At 43.3% G+C, this 15,084-nt stretch overlaps 1 protein-coding gene across 4 annotated transcripts in view; it reads left to right on the top strand.

The window, feature by feature from the left end:
• The window catches only part of LOC142099905 (hyaluronidase-2-like), a 16,780-nt gene extending 9,916 nt beyond the window's left edge, over positions 1 to 6,864 (top strand). For 2 of the 4 annotated variants that reach the window (XM_075183861.1, XM_075183858.1), the window contains exons 2-5: positions 355 to 427; positions 2,973 to 3,941; positions 5,221 to 5,310; positions 5,783 to 6,864. In XM_075183861.1, the coding sequence (XP_075039962.1) occupies positions 3,003 to 3,941; positions 5,221 to 5,310; positions 5,783 to 6,184 (1,431 nt within the window). In that variant the 5' untranslated portion in view covers positions 355 to 427; positions 2,973 to 3,002 and the 3' untranslated portion in view covers positions 6,185 to 6,864. The remainder of the gene's footprint in view (positions 1 to 354; positions 428 to 2,972; positions 3,942 to 5,220; positions 5,311 to 5,782) is intronic. The other 2 variants (XM_075183859.1, XM_075183860.1) reach the window with 1 other exon arrangement.
• Positions 6,865 to 15,084: the final 8,220 nt, after the last annotated feature.

Genomic DNA, 15,084 nt, shown 5'->3' on the forward strand with positions numbered 1-15,084 from the left:
GTGGGATAAACAAGAGATGTGCCAGACAAAGAGACCTCAGGAGAACAAGAGACAGACCCCAGGGGGGAGTCAGTAGAGTGGGGGATGGCATCTGCTATGGACAGTCAGAGGTGCAGCCGTTCCCTGTATTCAGCGTCTGTCAGGGAATCACATTATTTCCAAGAAAGATAAATATAAGAAGTAATGAAAAAAGAGACATTATTTCTCCTAGTACCAGGCAGTGCAGTGATCTGCTGTGTACACATAGGATATGTCCGTGTATAAAGGCCTCAGCTTTAGTGATAAGTTACTAATGACCATTTGATATAAACTCTGAGCTTTCGGTCAAAAATAATCCAAATGTCAAATCTTCAGGCATTTTCCTGGGAATCCCAGTGCTGGAAACACCATTTATGGAAAAGTAACCAAGGAATCCTGTCTGCTTTTGGTAAGAAATATTAGGATAAGTGTAGTATATGTTTATAATCAGATAAAGTAACTGAATATGTGGGCAGCACGGTGGCTCAGTGGTTAGCACCTCACAGCACTGGGGTTCTGAGTTCGATTCCCGACCATTGCCTTATCTGTGCGGAATTTGTATGTTCTCCCCGTGTTTGCGTGGGTTTCCTTCGGGCACTCTGGTTTCCTCCCACACTCCAAAAACATACTAGTAGTTTAATTGGCTGCTATTAAATTGGCCTTAGTCTCTCTCGGTCTGTGTGTGTTAAGGAATTGAGATTGTAAACTCCCATGTGAGTGAGTTCTCTGTACAGCGCTGTGGCATTAGTGGCGCTATATAACTAGCTGATGATGATGATGATGATGGGTTATATTATAATACTCAGTATATTTAGACAGAAGCAGAGTGTGATCAGCACAAACCTCACAATGTCCCCTGCTGGCTGAGAGAGATACTGCAGTTTGTATTGTATGTTCTTTAATAGAACCTTCTCCCTTTTACTATATATAACTGTACAGAGGAAGAAAGGGCTGAGTATTACCTAGTGCAGAATAATGATTTATCACCATATTATATCTTATGTACAAGAACATAAACATCATTAGTTATGCCTTGTAATTCAATGTAAAGATTAATAATAAAGCTTTTTCCTTATCTTTATTCTGCTAAACTGGATTTATGTTAATTTGTGTAATATGTGTAATTTATAAGGGTATTCTGTCACTGAGGCGTTCTGTGATCATATAAAGGTTTCATACATCACAGATCTCTGAGGTGACTTCTAATATGTAAAACAATGCGGGTGCATAATTCCTTATAATACATGAGTACATACATGGAAAGGATGAGATCAGAACCCACCATTTATACACATATTCTATACTGGAGTTTGTACATTATATTGACATCATTTGTGTATTTTAAACTTATTACAGCTAAGCAGAATTTATTACTGCAAAAATCTTCTGTTAAGTGATGTAGATACTGTGACGTTATTATCCAGTATGTACAAAGTATTGTGTAGGCCTGTGTAATATGGAGGATTATTACATAAGTGTACAATCTAAAGCAAAATAGGACACGTAAGTCATGTGATATGTTGGGAGAGTACACAATACACGAACGTCTTGTCAGAGGGGTTACCCCTTATGAATAATTCAGCTGTACAATTGCCTCCGGCCCTCACACAGCCATAATTACAGCCCTGTGTTACAACGTAGCAGTCACAGGCAGGTTGAAACGTTTAATGACATCTTATTTTAGTTTAGTTTTCCCACTTTCACATTGTTCCCCAGGCCAGTGACAGGTGGGAACACGCTGGCGTCTGTGTAATATGTGCCACACATTATCTAATACGGTGTCTCTTCAGTTATTATTTTGTTGTGTAAGTACCAACAAGGCAGTTTGTAATGAGACCAGGGGCCCCTGTACGCTGTGAGTACACAATCCTCTGCCACCGTCGGGACATAAGAAGAGATCTTTCTTATTTACCACTGTGATATTTGTGGGGGATCTTTGCTGTTCGATTGCACTAAACGTTTATCTTGCATGAAGTGATACAGCTGGCTGTAGACCAATCACTGTGCTGAGTTATACCAGCCCCATACGCTGCTATATCGCAGCTGATATTGGGCCTATACAGGCCACGATCCCCGATAACAATGTATGTGATCTGTATCTGACATATTGGTAATAATCATTAAATATCTAATAAATTGTCCATCAGGATTCTCTGTAACCCGCCCTTTTAAAGCCATTGCCAATCATTGACTAGTCCGACTGATACAGACCCCCTGCTGATGGTGGGACATCTGCGATCAGCGTTATCCTGGGCACATGTCTCTCCCGTGCCAGGTGACGGCCAAACACACACTGGTATCAGCAAATTGGCCCAATATTGGTATCAGTTTGTGCCATAAATGAACAGCATGGCTGATACTTACATGATTTTATTTAGAGTGGATAATTTTCAGCATCTGGTTGACAAATAACCGATATCTTCCCATACGTGTCCTCTGCCGATTGTGATTCAGCTTGGGCTGAGCACGGACCATCCACCTGTGGGATAATAATATATAATATCGTAATAATAAGATCGTTCAGCCCTTGTGTCATGGAGCCCAGACAAATAGGGCATTGTTAGATGCAGACTGGCCCATCCTTTTCCTGATCGGTTAATGTTTTGCTACAGCCCTCACCCTCTGGCTGAGGAGGGTGGGGGTTGTAGTTAGCAACAGACTTCCCTTTGTCTATTCTGCAATTTGTGTGAGTTTGGCTCTTGTATGTGGTGAGTGGCCCCATCCTGTCTGTGTCCCCTGTGGTCAGACATAATTATTATTGTAAATCTGTTCTAAAATTTTAAACAATATACCCATTATTTTAAGTATTTTATTTTTTACAAAGATTTTTCTTACTCAAAAGGAAAAGTGACAAAATATTGAGAAATCTATATTCCAGGTGTATATATAAAGTAGGGTTGTTGGGATTTTGCATCTACATTTAGACCATGTTTCCCCTCTCTCGTCCTCTGTAGGTCTTTCCAATCTCAGCCCCCTTTATCATAATGCCTGCCCACCTCACAATCACCTACCTTCTGTGGTGTCTCATCCTTGTATTGGCCGATGGCCAGCCGTCCAGCAACACGATGGAGAAGCCCACCGCTCGCCCTGTTTTCAGCTCTCGTCCGTTCATGGTGGCTTGGAATGCGCCCACACAGGACTGCCCACCCCGATTCGATGTGCCTTTTGACTTGCGGCTCTTTGACCTCAGTGCGTCGCCCAATCAGGGCTTTGTGAACCAGAGCCTTACAATCTTCTACAAAGAGCGCCTAGGGCTCTATCCTTATTACGATGAGCGGAATGCTTCCATCAATGGTGGAGTGCCGCAGAACACCAGCCTAAGAGCCCACCTGAGCAACCTGCAGGGCGATATTGATCGGTATATACGAGACCTCAACAGAGTTGGCCTGGCAGTCATTGACTGGGAAGAGTGGCGTCCGATTTGGATAAGGAACTGGAAGGGCAAAGATGTGTACAGACAGGCCTCACAGCAGTTGGTGTCCTTGCGCCATCCCGACTGGATGACAGAGAATGTGAAAAAACAAGCGCAGTACGAGTTTGAGAACTCTGCCCGTGAGTTCATGGAAAAAACGTTACACTACGCCAAGAACTACGGCCCCCGCCAGCTGTGGGGCTATTACCTGTTCCCAGACTGCTACAACCATGACTATCTGACCAACCGGGACAGCTATACTGGGAGATGTCCTGATGTAGAAATGTCACGGAACGACCAGCTGTCGTGGTTATGGGAGGAGAGCACCGCACTTTACCCGTCCATTTACCTGGACCCTTCTCTGAAGTCCTCCGCAAATGGGCGCAAGTTTGTGCACTACCGGGTGAAAGAAGCCTTGAGAATAGCATACAAACATCACAAAGACTACTCCGTCCCTGTCTTTGTCTATACGCGCCCTACCTACATTAAAAATATGGATCTCCTCTCCCAGGTAAGAAGTTTACAGCAAATAATTTTATTTTATGCCTGATACCAAGTATGTTTTGTTCTTTTTCTTTTTGCCATTCTTGGAACCCCATATTACCAAATATAATTCATAGAGTCCCCCCCAGCATCCCTCTCTCCAGGCATCGTTGCCTGGATAACTTGCATTGGGATCTGATCGGGGCCACATCCGTCACCTGATTGTACAGTGTTACAGAATATGTTGGTGCTATATACATAAATAGTAATAATCTAACACAGAATCTCCTGTGCAAGTTCTCCAGAAAGTAACGCGAGGAGGAGAGAAAATAACGGGTTTGGCAGCCATTATCTTGGTGATAACGGGGGGGGGGGTTCGTGGCTTGACACCCCTGGACTCAGAATGAGGGACCTCATGGGGTAAAACCATTAAATATTGTAGCTGCATAAGGATCTACAAATAATCTCTGAAACCAAAAGCGATGTGAGACCCAACCCTTGTCAGGAATCCAGCCGCTCACCACCCACAAAACGTGGGCCTAAATGTTTTGATAGAGGCAGGAATGGAATGAATCAAACGGGACTTTCTGTACGTCGATCATTAGCGGAGCCTAAACTTACTGCTTAACCCTCTGCTTATCTGGCTCTGGTGTGTGAGGAATAATGTCACATATTGTCTAGAAAATGTGCTCTCCAGTACTGTGTAATACAGTGTATTATAATGTAACCTTCCTGTGTGAGATCTACTGACCAGATAAAACCTTTAGTAGAACACAATGCAGAGATGGAAACAGAATAACACTTGTTTGGCTGTTCAGTTACAAGCAGAGCAGGAGATCCTGGATTCCGTATAGTACTGGAGTCATTATATCTGTTAGATCTGTGCTGGGTCAGAGATTCCATCTAATAAAACATTGTTACTCCTTAGTGACCACAAACCGGCCATAAATAGTCGTATGATCCTGATTAAACCTGGTCCCAATAGTACTTTCTCTCTCCTCTCAGTGTATCTGTGTTGTTGGGGTCTGCAGAACATTAACGTGTCCCCAGCACACTGGGGGCAGATATTTCAAAGTCAGAAAAAATATTCCTAAAAATGCAGCCGTTCAATTCATCAGGAACTCGTGACCTCTCTGAGGCATTAGGCTCTTTGTGCCTTGTGCCTTGTGCCTCGTGCCTCTGTGATGTCACTAACTGCTAATGAATGTGAGGCTGAATATTGGTTTAGCACAATATGGCTGCTTCCGGCACACTTTATAAGCTGTATATTATAATTAATGATGACTCATTTTTTTTTTTTTCTCCAGGTGGATTTAATCTCCACCATCGGAGAGAGCGCTGCACAGGGGGCAGCAGGTGCAATATTTTGGGGGGATGCAGACTACACTAAGAACAGGGTGAGTGTGACCCCTCCTGTGTCTTCTCCCTCCTCCTGTCCTCATTGTTCTAGGTCCGTGACCTGTCCTAAGGCTACAGAGTCTGGGCTTGTTCAGTGGTTCTCCTCATAGCCCAGTCCTGGGATTAATGGAGGAGATCCACAAAACAAACCTCGTGGGGAGGTTTAAAACCAGTGTTGTTCTTTAATTTAACCTAATATCATGTACTCCTTGTAGAAGAACATAATGATCTCCCTTTACATTTACTATACTGTATATTGTGTAGATAAAGCTTCTCATCCTTCTCCTATACTCCATGTACTAGCAGATAGCACTGTCTATTCTCTTCCTTCCTGTACTCCGTATTCTAACATCAGTGCTTTAGTTTGTCTTCTCCTGTCTGTATGTTGATGTAGTAGACAGTCCAGTTATAGGGTAGAGTGTGGAATAATCAGGACATATAAGGTTACTAATATGGCTGTGCTCTCCCCAGGACACCTGTCAGAAGATTAAGACCTACTTGGAGGAGGATTTGGGTAAATACATTGTGAACGTGACTACGGCGGCGGAGCTGTGCGGTCAGACGTTGTGCAGTGGGAATGGCCGTTGCCTGCGGCAGGAGAACAACACTGATGCGTTCTTACACCTCAACCCAGCCAATTTCCGAATTGTACGTGGGCCCAACTCAACCGTTCCCCTCTGGGCGGAGGGCCGGTTATCCACAGAGGACATTCACCTTCTACGTTTACAGTTCCGTTGTCAGTGTTATGTGGACTGGTATGGAGGCAGCTGTGAAACAGCAAGGAGTCCACGAAACAATGCAAGAGCCACAGGGCCATCTAGGGGCCACACACTTTTGTGGTCCTTGGTGGCTTTCCTCCTGATGCTGCTTTAGGAGACGTGGACAATAGCTTGTAGGGCTGTTTAGTTTTAGACACTACAGTGGACTCAAGGTCATGGGACCCCAAAAAACGAGAGCGCCAAACAATTTTCAAGCAGCAGCACTAATATGGGCCACAAGAATTTTATTTATTTGAAATGTACTCCCCATCCACAAAGGGATGGCTCTACGTATTCCTACCTCTAGGACGTGATGATTATCCCTGCCCTATACAGCGGAGGCGGTGTGGGTACTCCTAGGACTGTGCAATATCCTGATCTTCCTATATGTCCGGGGATGAGATAAGCTGCACATTAGGAAGCGATGCTGACAACTCTCCCTGCCCTGATCTGACCTCTTCATGGTTCTTTGCAGTAAGGCACTCAGGGAATGTAACACCCCACTCACCACTGGTGCCTCGGGCCCTTGTTTATTGGGACCTGGACTTTTGTAGCATTTTAAGGACTTACACTGTGCCTTATTATATTATATTCTCTGTGTGGTCACCGTGTACCCTCTAACGGAGGGGTCGTTGTATGACGGAGCACAGAATGCTGCACCCCAAATCTGGAGCTGGTCATCCAGACCTAAAATATCTTTCCTATCATCTCCGTACGAGCCCAGCTCTGCCAAAGAGGCAATAATAACCGTAAATGCAGGGACAGGACATGAAACAATAAAATGTTGTAATAATCCTGAGTGTATTTGTATTATTATTATTATTATTATTATTATTAGAACCTTGTCTTATAGCCCATAAAGAATCACATTTCCATATAACACTTCAGCGTCTTCTTCCTGCCTTACTTCTGTGCCTTTTAGCTGTGTAGTTATATAACCAGGATATTAGTTTATTAAGCTCTGACCTCTGCGTATATATACACAGAGCAGACGTGTCCCATATATACAGCTCTGATTGATGGTACAAATACATGACTAAAGAGCACAGAATGATACAAGTTGTAACTGAATGTATTTGAGTTAATATTGGGAGGGAGATTTTCCTACGCAGATCTGATTTCTGGGCAGTGATTCCGCTGAAAGGAACAGTGCAAGGAGCCTCATTCTGCAGACCAGGGCTGAGAACAGTAGATTAAGCTCTGATATAATGTAGATATTATAGAATGTTTTTAGTTTATCTTGAATTTAGGAGCAAGTTTGTGCTGAACCATTTTAGCTGTCATCTGTCCAGAGCAGTTAGATAATGATAATGAGAAGTGTCTGGTCCCTTTAGTCAGTGCAGATTAGTAACTAAATGCTCTGTTAGTAATTAACATCTTGTACAAACTGATTACAACAATCCATTTATGGGAGAAGTGTCAGAAAATGGTTGTTTGATGTGGTAACAAGTGATCCCATCTGTCCTGTGTCATAATACCGTAGTGAACTAGCAGGGACCGCTCTAAGGATCTGCTGTAGTCTATTAATGGTGTGTTTACAGCGTGTCATTCATGATCTCTAGATGTCTTGTTATATCGTTCAGCATTTCCGCTTGATGTGATTATTTTGCAGAGTGTGAGGATGAATTCTGGAAGGAACAAAACTTAAAAATAAATCCAATATGGTGATATCTATGTTTGCTTAAGTGGAATTGAGTAGAGTAATGTTGTACAGAGACCTCGATTTTCCCATCATACGTCTTTTATAAACTATAGATCTCATCTTGTGTAGTCTGTGATTTATGCAGAATATCTGTGGCTCATAGAGACCAGAACGAAAGAATCTCTGATCATAGACCTGAAAAGCACCAACACCCCAGCACCCTCCTATGAGTGAGGATCGCAAAAAATGTGTCCAATAAATCTCTAAATATAAAGCAGGCACCAAGTTCATAACATCGTATAGAATTTTATTTATTTTTTATTCTTATTTTTTTAATAGACCAAACAGATTTGTTTGAATGTTTCTCTTTATATAATTTTTTTTTATTTAAGTTACATTAAAGAACCCACTACACCAGAAGTTATTATACCAATAACAGTCACAGACATGTATGTAACATTTCCAGGAATTTGTAAGAAGATATTTTAGATAACATGATGTATGTTGGACGTTCTGTGTTTGTCTCTGCAAGTCGGCCGCTCTCTGGCTCAAATCGCTGATATCGGAGAACAATAGCTTACACTTAGCTGAATATCAAACGTGTACGCGATCCAAAATATCTCCATACCATACAATATACATATTTGTGTGTGTTATCAGATATTTTATCTCAGGTTTACCAGCACTTTAATTGACAATTGGGAACACGGGTAAATCACGAGGACATTTCTGATAACGGGTGCAATGGAAAAAGTTGTTCTTGCATCTAAGCCGATGTTTTGTTTTATTTTTTACATTGCACTAGAAAATGACATTTTGCACCTGATTGGTTGCACAGTTGTTGTACATGTCTGTCAGTATATCCCTGGTCTGGTTCTCAGGGTTTCAGTGTCTTCATAATACTTAAGTTTTCTCACTAGAAAACCAGAAGATGCCGTATGCTGAGCCCTAAGGGTGACTGTAGGACGTTTATATCAGTGATGGGCAACTTGATCCTCCGCAGGGGCCACACTGGGGGCTCTCTAACCTTCGAAAGGGCCACACATCACGCTTAATCCAAGTAATAAAGTAAAACAATAAACTTAATTGAAGAAAGACACAGCTGTCTGTAATAACACATCAGCAGCATTGTGTACCAGTGTTACACACTATAACAAACACATATGACAATAGGGCAGGAAGGAGCTGGGGGCCACAGCTGAGGGGCCCATCCCTCCAGGTGTGTGGTTACAGGGTGTGATGCTAGACATGATCGCTGTATAAGAGATTACACATAGTCGATGTTCGACTGAGACACAGAGATCCGGATCCTTATTCACATAAATGACTGCACTGAAATATCATCAATAAAACCACAAAAACATATTGGTCTAATGTAAGAGCAGAAGATCCGGAAGCGTAAATAATTCAGTAGATGAGCATCAGATGTCAGGAATAATGAGATGGAAGATGGGTTCGAAGGAAGAATTGTAGAATGAATTACATTGTGGGGTCTCCAGAGGATAAAGTCATTTTGTTCTCACAAAAAGTCATTTATGGAAGAAAAAACACGTATGGAAGCAGCGATTATTTACACACATACGTCTATTTGTCTGCCTTGGGACACGCCCACATTCTATTTCTCTGCTCAAGGACACGCCCACATTCGATTTCTCTGCTCAAGGACACGCCCACATTCGATTTCTCTGCTCAAGGACACGCCCACATTCGATTTCTCTACTCAAGGACACGCCCACATTCGATTTCTCTGCTCAAGGACACGCCCACATTCGATTTCTCTGCTCAAGGACACGCCCACATTCGATTTCTCTGCTCAAGGACACACCCCAATTATAATTAAATGCAAACACCCCCACAATTTGCCTTTAAAAAGCATAATGGAATATTGTTTCCTGAAGTAGTCTAAATAGAAATGTCAAGTAATGTAAATAGACAACCACGACTTCATATAATATAGATGCAACTCTGATAATTTAAGTACTGGAGGGGTCAATAGGCAATCGGCCAATCAGAAGCAGCTAGATAGCGCCGCAGGTGTCCTCGTCATCATTGTATATTGCTGCATCCGCAAGAGATGTGTCTCCTGACTGCATCTGCACGTTACGTGTGCACCATACTTGTCAGCTTTTTAGATTGCCCATTTAAGAGATCTCCAAAGTTGGCCGTATCTTGAGGGCGTTGCCACACTAATCGCACCATTAGGTCCCACCCTCTGGTATACAATGCCAATTTCAGCCTATTATAGCAGGGGGTGGGGCCAGGATGCCACAATTAGCCCCACCCTATTCACCAAGGAAACGGGCAGAATTCGAGAGTCTCCCGGACATTCCGGAAGGGTAGACAACAATGGTGTACACTCCCTTACAGAACTCTGCCTGTCCTGCCCCTGCCCAGCTCATTGTGTTACCCGCCAAAGCTTTACAGCCTCTTTTGTTCTATACTTTTAATGGCATCTGCAATAAAAGCCAACTGCATCATGTCTGATCCTCACTGTGTCTTAGATAATATTCTGACCTGGATGTCAGATCCTGATTCTCAGTGTATGAAAGTGATATCGCAGGTTATTTATACCGCAGTTCTGGCAGCTTTAGCTCTGGCTGCTCAGATATTTTGTAATATCCTCAACATCTAAAACTGACTCAGAGGAAACATTTGTTTGGAAATATCAGATTCATCTTGAAAAGCGGAAACATTTGTATCTTTAGAAGAAAATGCTGTAAAAATGTTATCAATATAAAGGTTCAATACCCCCAAAAATTTGGATTAGAGAAACCACAAGATAAAAGTTTCATGAACTTTCCTCCAAAACATCAGCAACAATCTTCAGTTGCAATTTTAAGCAAGAGAAACAAATTCTCTGCAGCTTCTCCTATCAGTTACCTGATCTACACGGGACACAAGCACCTAATAAAGACAGGAAGCTCCTCCGTGGGGCCGGACTTTTATTGCATAAAAATATTTTATAATACACAGGTACCAGAGTGGATAAAATTCAGATATGTCCCAGCAACACTTCCTGTACAATCTAACTATCTCCCTGTTGTAGCCATGAACAGGCCAGGAACAGCAGATTTCTATTTGCATAAAACTAGCCCCAAGTCACATCCAAAACGCATCAGAGGACTTTGTCAGGAGGGATGGCTTGGTGCACCAAAAAGGAGGTTTATATTGGAGACAAAGTCAATATACAGGTGAGGAATAATTACATGTTCATATACACCGCACACAGAGTATTAAAGTAATAATAGTAATTAGCAATGTGAATGTATGCAAACTTATAGATACACCGATCAGCCACAGCATTAACACCGCTGACAAGTGAAGGGAATAACATTGATTATCTGTTACAATGACACCTGTAAAGTGGGGGATATATTAGGCAGCAAGTGAACACTCAGTTGATATGTTGGAAGCAGGAAAAATGGGCAAATGTAAGGATCTGAGAGACTGACAAGGGCCAAATTGTGATGGCTAAAGACTGGGTCAGAGCATCTCCAAATCATCAGGTCTTGTGGGGTGTTCCCGGGATGCTGTGGTTAGTACCTACCAGGACAACCAGTGAACTGGCAACAGGGTTATGGGCGCCCAAGGCTCACTGATGTATGTGGAGAGCGAAGGCGCCCATCTGGTCCAATCCCACAGAAGAGCTACTGTAGCACAAATTGCTGAAAAAGTTAATGTTGGCTGTGATAGAAAGGTGTCAGAACACAGCGTGCTGTGTATGTATATATTCATTTTTATTATTATCTTTAATTTATAAGGCGCCACAAAGGGTCCGCAGCACCGTACAAGACATACACAGAACACAGTGGCCCATGATACATAAAGAACAAAATATGAAGAATAAAAATATATACACAGACACAGGTAACATGGTAATACAAATCAAATTATTACTGGGACAATGAGTGAAAGTGATGGTAGAAATCAGCAAGAAGAAGGCCGAAGCTTAAGAAAACAGGGCTAGGGACGCAGGCCAAGAGGTACAGGGGGTGATGGAATAGTAGGAGAACACAAGGAAAGAGGGCCCTGCTCCTGAGAGCTTACATCCTAAAGGAAAGGGGGAGACACATAAAGGGTGGTACTAACTGGGGGAGAGAGCCAGGACATGGGAGTTAGGAGGAGACTGATAGACTTGAATAAAGAAATGAGTCTTAAGGACACGCTTGAAGCCTTTGAGAGTAGATGCTAACCTAATGTAACGTGGAAGATCGTTCCACAGCAGGGGAGCAGCCCAGGCAAAGTCCTGGAGACGGGAGTGGGAAGAGGTGATGAGTGAAGTAGTGAGGCGGCGGTCACAGGCGGAGGGGAGTGGGCGGCTAGGAGTGTGGGTAGAGATGAGATTGGAGATGTAGGGAGGGGAAGATTGAGTAAGAGCTTTAAAGGTGAGGGTGAGGAGTTTAAATTTAATTCTGCAGGCCATGGGGAGCCAATGTAGTGACTGTTAGAGGGAGACCGCAGAGACAGAGCGGCGGGAGAGAAAAATGAGGCGGGCAGCAGCATTGAGGATAGACTTAAGAGGGTCATGGTGGGTGTCAGGTAGGCCAGAGAGAAGGAGGTTACGGTAGTCAAGATGAGAGATTACAAGCTAGTGAACAAGCTAGCTCTGATTGTGACAACACAATCAGAGCGGCCGGGCAGCACACTCTCCCTGCCTGTCTCTGCTGAACGGACCTGCACATAGTGTGCAGCCGCAGGCAGCCTTAGCTGTCAAAAAGGGGCGGGGACTAAATCACCAAAACCGCCCGCCCCCCCTAAAAAAAATAATATAGATCAGCCTCTGCATAAGGCATAATACAAGGTGCACTGAGCTGGTTATGTAAGGACAAGAGGAATCCAGTTAACAATTCAAGCAACAGTGCGGTTTAAAGGTGGGAATACAGCATAGTTGCCTACTCTCCCCAAATGTCCGGGAGACTCACGAATTTTTGTGAGCTCTCCCCGACTCCCGAGAGAGCAGGCAAAAATCCCGGATCCAGCTGTCTCCGTTGTTGAAGATCAATGGGGGCGGGGCTAAACACAGAATCGTGGCCCAGCCCCCTGCTGCGATTGGCCGAAATTACATAAGATTGACAGGGGCGGAGCCTAACGGTGCACTGCGCGTGACCACACCCGTTCGAAAGACCCCCCCCGGACAGCTGCCTTCAATAGTGGGTAAGTATGAAATACAGGCAGCATAAATGGAGTCAGCAAGTTCTTAAACTGCAGCAGTCAAAGATAAGTGTAGAAACAGATCAGGAGGGAGAGTCCAGGCAGCTGACAATCCAGGTGGTGGAGGATATCAGAGCTCAGGCTGATTGTGCAATGTTGTCCTCATGTAGCAGTGTTTGCAGGTAGAAGGTTCCCTCCTGTTCCTCTCTTGTATATCTCTTGCTATACTAACTAAATTAGTTAATACACTTGCAAAAATCCTGACTTTGAAGAATCCCCACTAGCTAAGAGCCTCACACAGCCTTAGACTGCTGTTTAAATATGTTCAAATAGCCATGAGACCACTTTCATGAATTAACCCCCATTAATCTCACACACTACAAACAAAGTAATAACATTTTTACACAAACAAATAGAGGGTAACTATACCATATAGCTAAAAGACAAGATAGCACATATGATCCTTTACAGATAGCTTGTGTATATATATATATATATATAATGTATATATCTACCCTTAGATTGTAAGCTTGCGAGCGGGACCTCCCTATCTCTTTGTTTAATACCCAGTATTGTATATTACTGTGTTTGTCCCCGATTGGAAAGTGCTACGGAATTTGCTGACGCTATATAAATAAATGTTGTTGATGATGATATATATATATATATATATATATATATATATATATATACTCCTATGTACAAGAATGTAATGTTGTGGCTGATTGGTGAATATGTTGCATCATTTTTATGCATTATATATGAATGAATTTCACTAATATTAACAGTTCTTTTGTTTGTATTTATTGATATTGTGCTTCCAAATGCAAAAATATAGAAGGGGGGGATCATGAGGGCAGCACGGTGGCTCAGTGGTTAGCACTTCTGCCTTACAGCACTGGGGTCATGAGTTCAATTCCCGACCATGGCCTTATCTGTGTGAAGTTTGTATGTTCTCCCCATGTTTGCATGGGTTTCCTCTGGGTGCTCCGGTTTTCTCCCACACTCCAAAAACATACTAGTATGTTAATTAGCTGCTAACAAATTGACCTTAGTCTGTGTGTGTGTGTGTGTGTGTGTATATTGGGGAATTTAGATTGTAAGCCCCAATGGGGCAGGGACTGATGTGAGTGAGTTCTCTGTACAGCGCTGTGGAATTAGTGGAGCTATATAAATAAATGATGATGATTATGACTGAAACATTTTTAAAGCATTTCAAATTTTATGTTTGTTTCACGTACAATTAACTTCAGTTGATTGTGGTTCTGAGACCAATCCAGCAGCGTCGGGGATCACATCTAGTGGCTGCTACAGGACCCAGAGACTGCATCTGCTGGTAACACTGACAGACCCGTAGCTGAGCACTGGAGGGTCTCACAGGGCCGCAGGTGAGGTACAGGGGGGCTGCTAGGTGGGGCACCAGGGCTACATGTACTTGTACAACGTGTACATACAGGGATATGAACATTGGAATCCCTCTATGTAAGTCCTGTATCTTTTTTATGCTGCTTCTCTCTATGTAACAGAACTGAATCTTACAAACTTTTCTTAAACTTGTTCTGGTTGCAGCACATTAAATAAACCTCAGTGAAATGTAATCAGAGAAGGAGTCTGTGAGCCAACCAGTTCCTGTGTTCAGGTCCCCATAGAGTCTAGATAAAGCTCTGCGGGGGGTAAGAGGGCTGAGGATAGCCCCCCTGTGCCTGTGCGCCCCCCATACAGGAATCACATTGCTGCCATGTAAGCTGATGTGTATCACATATGTGCTCTCTTCTAACCTTCTGAAGACACCTCTCCAGACACATTTACTATACTAAGCTGTGGACATACCGGCAGCAACAAGTCCTACAAACACCGATGGCTGAGCCCCAGGAAGGTGCGATATGTTTACATGAAGTTAGTGATAATATCTGAGGTGCAGCAGCTGAGCCCAGGAGCTGTTTATCTGCACTCAGTACAGGACACGTTCTCTCCTCATCTCTCCATCCACCAGTAACCCAAACACACAGCAATTCCTGCAACATCTTCCAGATGTGAAATCCAAATCTCTCTTTACTGTCCCTGGATCCGTAGGGTGTAGAATGAAGCTTAACTACTTCACTGCTGGCCCAGCTGACGCTCACAACCCCGGAGTCTGATTAACTAGTCACTGACCGCTTCCATCTGTAGTGTATAGAGCAGTGGGGCCCTCGGGCTGGAGGACCGCATGGGCTACAGTCATC

This window comes from Mixophyes fleayi, chromosome 8 (genome assembly GCF_038048845.1).
Source record: "Mixophyes fleayi isolate aMixFle1 chromosome 8, aMixFle1.hap1, whole genome shotgun sequence".
NCBI lineage: Eukaryota > Metazoa > Chordata > Amphibia > Anura > Limnodynastidae > Mixophyes > Mixophyes fleayi.